The 6,000-nt window shown below is 35.0% G+C and overlaps 1 protein-coding gene across 1 annotated transcript in view; it reads right to left on the reverse strand.

The window, feature by feature from the left end:
• Window positions 1-5,220, reverse strand: part of FGF7 (fibroblast growth factor 7) — a 55,030-nt gene extending 49,810 nt beyond the window's left edge. Inside the window, exons 1-2 of the mRNA XM_010998521.3 lie at window positions 5,035-5,220; window positions 3,899-4,454 (exon numbers count right to left, since the gene is read on the reverse strand). Of these exons, the coding sequence (XP_010996823.1) occupies window positions 3,899-4,184 (286 nt within the window). The 5' untranslated portion in view covers window positions 4,185-4,454; window positions 5,035-5,220. The remainder of the gene's footprint in view (window positions 1-3,898; window positions 4,455-5,034) is intronic.
• Window positions 5,221-6,000: the final 780 nt, after the last annotated feature.

Genomic DNA, 6,000 nt, shown 5'->3' on the forward strand with positions numbered 1-6,000 from the left:
TGGAGTGATTGCCTCTGTCTGTTCATGGGCTGCCTGGTCCAATTATCTAAATTCACCCTCTGGCCTTGTCCCCAAGGGGAAAGCTCTGACAACAGCAGTGGAAGTATTGACCATCCATTGCCAGTCCATGTATGGTATTATTCATGTTCTCCTACAGAGGGCATAGATGTTTATTTCATTTGGAGGAATGTTTCATGCTTTTATTACTCTTATTAGTAGTTCAGTTAGGTTCCAGTTTCATTGCTTAGAAACCTACTGAAAGGCTAAATGTGGTGCCACCAGAGAACAACTTGAGAGGAGAGGCTTTCTTGCCTCCTGGGGGAGAACAGTGTGCAATCTCAGGACCAGCTCTCCAGTGATAGCTTCTCTCCCCTCCAGAGTCAGAAATGCAGCTCAGCATCTCTTGGTCTCTTATGAATTCCTATATATACATAGTTGGGTCTTGCTTGTATGGTTACTAATACAAGTCTTGTTTCTGCTGGGTTCCTTGGTGCATTTTTTCTGCTATTTACTCATTCTTATCTAGATTTAAAATATTTCACAAGACAACACTACAGGTGATAAGACTGAAGTGAGATCCTCACAACCCAGGGTAGCTTAAGTAATGTTTTAATTGTCTAAAACTCTGAGATGTGAGCTTTCACATCAACCTCTCTATTACCCGCCTGATCTTCCTCCAGGCCCTCCATTCATCTGCCCCAGCCCAGCACCTTCTGGAAACAGAATTACATACCCAGATTTTTCACCTCTCCTACCTACTCCAATCCACTATCTTAGCGATACCTTATAAACCACATTCCTGTGAGGGAGCAGTGTTTCTGCTGGAGAAGTAAGCAGTCTTTCAAGATCTATTAACATCTAAGGGTCACTTTCCCTTTCACTCAAAGCAAAGCCATGAGAATGGACTGGGGACTTTAATACAGTAACCCAGAGAACAACTTTTTCACACAGCTGACATCTAAGTTTTCATGCAAAATTTTATCATCTAGGGCATTTAAATCAATACCATCTTAAAAAGCCTCCAAAGAAGGATGTTTAACAACCTGTGAATGAATTGAAGGCATCAGAATGTTGAAAAGGAAATTCAGAGTTTAATTCTGATCTCTACAACTTCCTGAACTCTGTTGCATTTCAATCTAGTAGACAATCCAATTTCTCATTTTAATGAAAATAGGAAGGAAACATCTTTTGTTCCTTTGTTCATTCATTCAATTAAGGGTTGATGAATGTAAACAATCTGGGAGTTTTGTTGTTTAAATTTTTTAATCTTCTTTGACTTTTTAAACAAATTCTGTTGAGTACTTTCTTTGTACTTGGATTTCTTTGCACCTAGATACAGTACCTTCAACTTCTCATGTGTCAACTTGCATGTTTTATGTATGAGGCATTCAATTTTAAGGCTGCCCCTTAAAAATAGGAAATGACTATCAGAATTCTCTGCTAAGTTATTCTCCATATATTTTTCAATGGAGTACCTTAGGATTTCCTATAGACAGTAGTGAATCAGCCTCTCTTTATCCATGGAGAAGCCTGACAGGCTTCTTCTTCAAGAGAATAACAATACAACTTGACAACAGTTTTGATGTTCCTGAAAGGATCCTGATAAGTCTCCCCTTCTAGGATAATTAACCAGATCAGGAAAGTATACTCTACATATACAGCCTATGAAAAAGCTTGTAGAAGTGAAGATTATTTACATAATATATATCATGTCTTTTAGTACATTGGTATTGTGACATACTAATTTATAATGATGTAGAATGACTTTCTTTTCTCCCCTCCTTCCTTCTTCCATCCTTCCTTCTCTCCTTCCTTCTTGCCTTCCTCCCTTTCTTTCTTCATTTTCTTTTTACTGTAGAATTAGAGTTAGAAAAGAATTGTGTACCAAATTGGCTTTATGATAACTCAAGGTTGGTGCTAAGTTGTATTTCAAACTATAAAAAAAACTTCAGCATTTTGTGTATGTTTAAAAATACCTGAGCTTCATGATTTTAAGAAATTTTAATACAAAATAAAACTTGTATATACACATGCATTCCAATTGTAGATACTCCAGTTCACCCCCCAAAATTATTCATTTTCACTGGATTTTACATCTGATTTTTCACTTTTTCATTACTTGTTAAAAGATTCAAAAAGAATTAGTCAGCATGTAGAAGAATTCCACAGTGTTTACATTCAATAACCTTATTACTACCATTTGAAATTAATTTGAACAACTCAACTTACCATTGAGATAACACTTTCATCTCATTCAGTGTGTGTGATAATTATAGAATGAGTACTCATTGTTCGCGTTTCTGTTATGTGTTCCGTGGTTTAGGATAGAATAGACTGTAAGAACCAGAAGGCATATCGGAAGTCATCTGTACATAACCCACATCTTCCAGATGAAAATGGTGAGTGTTAGGAAAAGTAAGAAAGTGTTCCAGAGTCACTCATGGACAGAGATTGGACCTATCTGTCATAACTTCCACCTGGGCACTGTTTTCTCCACCAAGTTCTATTAGCCATTATAAATCTCAAAAACTTCTAAATAAATTGATTATAGGCCAAATTCTGTTGCTCACAGAGGCGGCTATCCACAAAACTTTCCTCCAAATAGTTATTTCCTTAGCTAAGCTTTAGTATAATCAGAACAATATTCTAGAACTAACATAACATAATTCATAGAGATAATGATAAAACCATAACTGTCAGCAGTCCATAAATGGCATTGACATTCTATATCAGTTATAGTTTAAAAGTGGACCCTCTCATTTTCATGTTGGAAACAGAATTCCCCATATTAGTTCATTAGTTTAGAAGTCTAAAAGCCATTTATCAAACAAGAAGCAGAAATTTTAAATATTCACTGCAAGCCTGGCACTGTGCTATGCTAGGCAAATGTTTACACCATCACCCCATGCATTCTTTTTCAATTGACTTTAACATACATAATATTAGAAAAAGACATAGTAATAATATTGTTCAAGTGCTAGTCATAAAAACAGAATTTATTTTCACTCAAGGATTTTAAGTTCTTCATGTGTATGTTGAGGTATATATTTTACCCATAAAATTTAATACTTTGGAAATTGGTTATTAACCATAACTGCCAAATGAATCCAACGCTGAAATTTGAACATGAAAAGAATAACTGATTTTTGAGGAAATTGTAAGGCTTTACACATAAATCATGGCATTAACATCTCTTCCAACTTGCTTTTATTTCCTCCTTCGTATTTACATTTCTCTTAAGGTAACAAAGATCTTTCATGGCATAGAATATTAGATAAAGAAAATGTTAGAAGCAACCTATTTTTGTGCCTAGGTAAATAAATAAGCCATCTAATACAAGCTCATTATGACATGAGCAGAGGAGGATGCCACAGATCCTCTTCTGTTTTCTAATGATGCATAATTGCACAAGTCACTGAATGCATTTTTGAACACAGTTCAGTATTTTATACCACAAATATTTTTTCAAGGGAAACCAAATTATTTTAAAAACATTTATTCTCTATTCCTCAAACTAATGGTAAGTCATTTTGGGTGTGCATTTACTGAGTATCCTATTAGAGTTCCTAATGAGTTTTGCTCAGACAGTAAATCATATTTCAGTATGAATAATATTAACACTTTGCTTAATATATGAGCATTTTGAGCTTAAGACATGGAGAATACATTTTCAAATTGGCTTGAGTTATCAGCTCCAGCTATATTAGTAGATTTGCCCTGTTCCAGGAGTTATTTTTAGGAACCTAGTCTAACTAACCCAATTTATTAAAAAAATAGAAAATTATATTTAATTTTTTTCCAAAAAAAGGAACCTGAGAAAGCATGTCACTTGAAAATTGATCCTTTCACAGATTGTTAAATTTCATAAGCTGTGCTGTAAATAGAAAACATGACTTACTGTAATTGTTCTTCATCTCTTGGGTGCCTTTGACTTTGCCTCTTTTATCAATCCGCAGATACCACTGTGTTCGACAGAAGAGTCTTCTCACTCTTATATCCCCTCCTTCCATGTAATCATAACTTCTTGTATGTCGCTCGGGGCTGGAACAGTTCACATTTGTAGCCATTTGCTCTGGAGTCATGTCATTGCAAGCTAAAGATATAGTGCCCACTAGACAGATAATGTGGAAGCATGATCTGTAGAGCAAACTTGGCAGGATCCATGTCAGTATCCATTTGCGCATTATAGTGTAGTGCTCCGGGTGTTCATGAATAACATAATGAAAATTCAATCTTGAATTGATTGTTGCTCCTAGGTCATTGACCTCTTCCTATCTGTGAACTGTAGATTGCTTTTAAAAAGAGTAATTGCACTCTTCAGATTGTTAGCCTTATCCTTCTTGTTCCTGGTAACAATATAGGATTCCTCCTTAAATAACTCTTTGTTGATATATCCTTATAAAAAACAGGTTGTAATGAGCTCAGTTGCTGCAGTGCTGTTTGTTACTTGACTTCTGTTTGCAATGAGAGATTAAGAATGGGGAGGGAGGAGAGAGAGGAAGATAAAAAAAATCGTATGTATAAATTTCAGTGGGTAAATAGTATTAGAACATATGGTGTAATTCAAACTGTGAAGGTACATTTAAAACAGCTTTCTCAGAGGATGTCAGTGTCTTTACCATTCTGTATGTAGATTCATAAAAGTTATGCATTAGTAGAGACAAATCAGAATATGATTGTACCATTCATTCCAGCTCCTATTTAATAAGAAACATCCTGCAATTAGAACTTCTACATTCTAAAATTACTATTAACAGAGTATAAATGCTTTTTTCTAAATTTCTTTATCGTCTTCTTTTACATTTGTGGTTAGTCAGTTATTTTCTCCTGAACTGCCCACGTTTCTCAAGTTAAATGTCAGTATCACTCTGGAGAATTTCAGCCTTATCTTTATGTAAGTTCTACAGCATAATTACTATAGATAACCATATGGCTGAAAAATCTGGTAACTTTCCTTTTCCCCTCAGTGCTAAAACCAGAGAAAGATAAATGACTAGAAAACATTCAGCATTATTTTTAAAGACAGTCACTTACTTGTTCTGTTGATAACAGCTGGATACACAAGAATTCCATGTCTGTTGTCTGCCTTGTGCAACTTGAGCCTCTCTACTGTAGCTACAAACTATTTCTCAGCTGAGAAATTCTCCAGCAGAATCATAATTGTTTCCATAAATCAACAGGCAGGAGGATTTTCTCTGTGTGTGTGAGCGCGTGTGAGCTTGTGTGTGTGTGTGTGGAGCCTTTTATTCAGGGCTTTTTGGTAAATACCTTTGCTGACCTCATTGGAAGCAATTAAAACTTAACCAGTGAGCTGTTAGTTGAATACAACGGCAAGAATAAAGGAGGCTTGTATAGTATTCATTCAGTGGTCATGAGAGGGAGCTATGAACACGGTTTATATGTTCCATGGTTTAAATCTACAAATGGGTACCTACTTTAGAAAAATGAATATTTGATTCTGAAGCAGTTCTAAGGGGAAAGGGAATTTTTTAGACTTTCTTTAAAACACAGCAGTTTTATGTAAGTTGAAAAATACTCATTTGAGCATAGATGTAAAAGGGATTTTTTAATAGTTAGGAAACCTTTTCTATAGCTTTATGATGCATGCATTTCTACTATTACTCCTTTGTGTCCAGAATATTAGAATAAAATTACTAATATGTACTAATTTACATCTTAGTGGATTAACATAGCTGAGTTAAGGGTATATTTCTTTATATAGAGATTTTTTAGCATTGCATATGACTCAGTCTGGAAAGAACCAAAGAAACACTTCAGCAAAGTATTTTCTGTGCTTAACCTATTACTACATGTACATTAAAACAAGAGCAATAAATACATGTCATATGATTATAATTTTATGTCTTATTTTCCTAGACTGAAAGGAAGAAGACCTAGGCTCATATTTGAGTTGGGTCACTAATTACTAGTATCACCTTGGGCAAGTCACTTGACGCTTCTGGGTCTCAGCTGCTACATTTGTAAAATTAGTCTAAGTGA

Source organism: Camelus dromedarius, chromosome 5 (genome assembly GCF_036321535.1).
Source record: "Camelus dromedarius isolate mCamDro1 chromosome 5, mCamDro1.pat, whole genome shotgun sequence".
Taxonomy (NCBI): Eukaryota; Metazoa; Chordata; class Mammalia; order Artiodactyla; family Camelidae; genus Camelus; species Camelus dromedarius.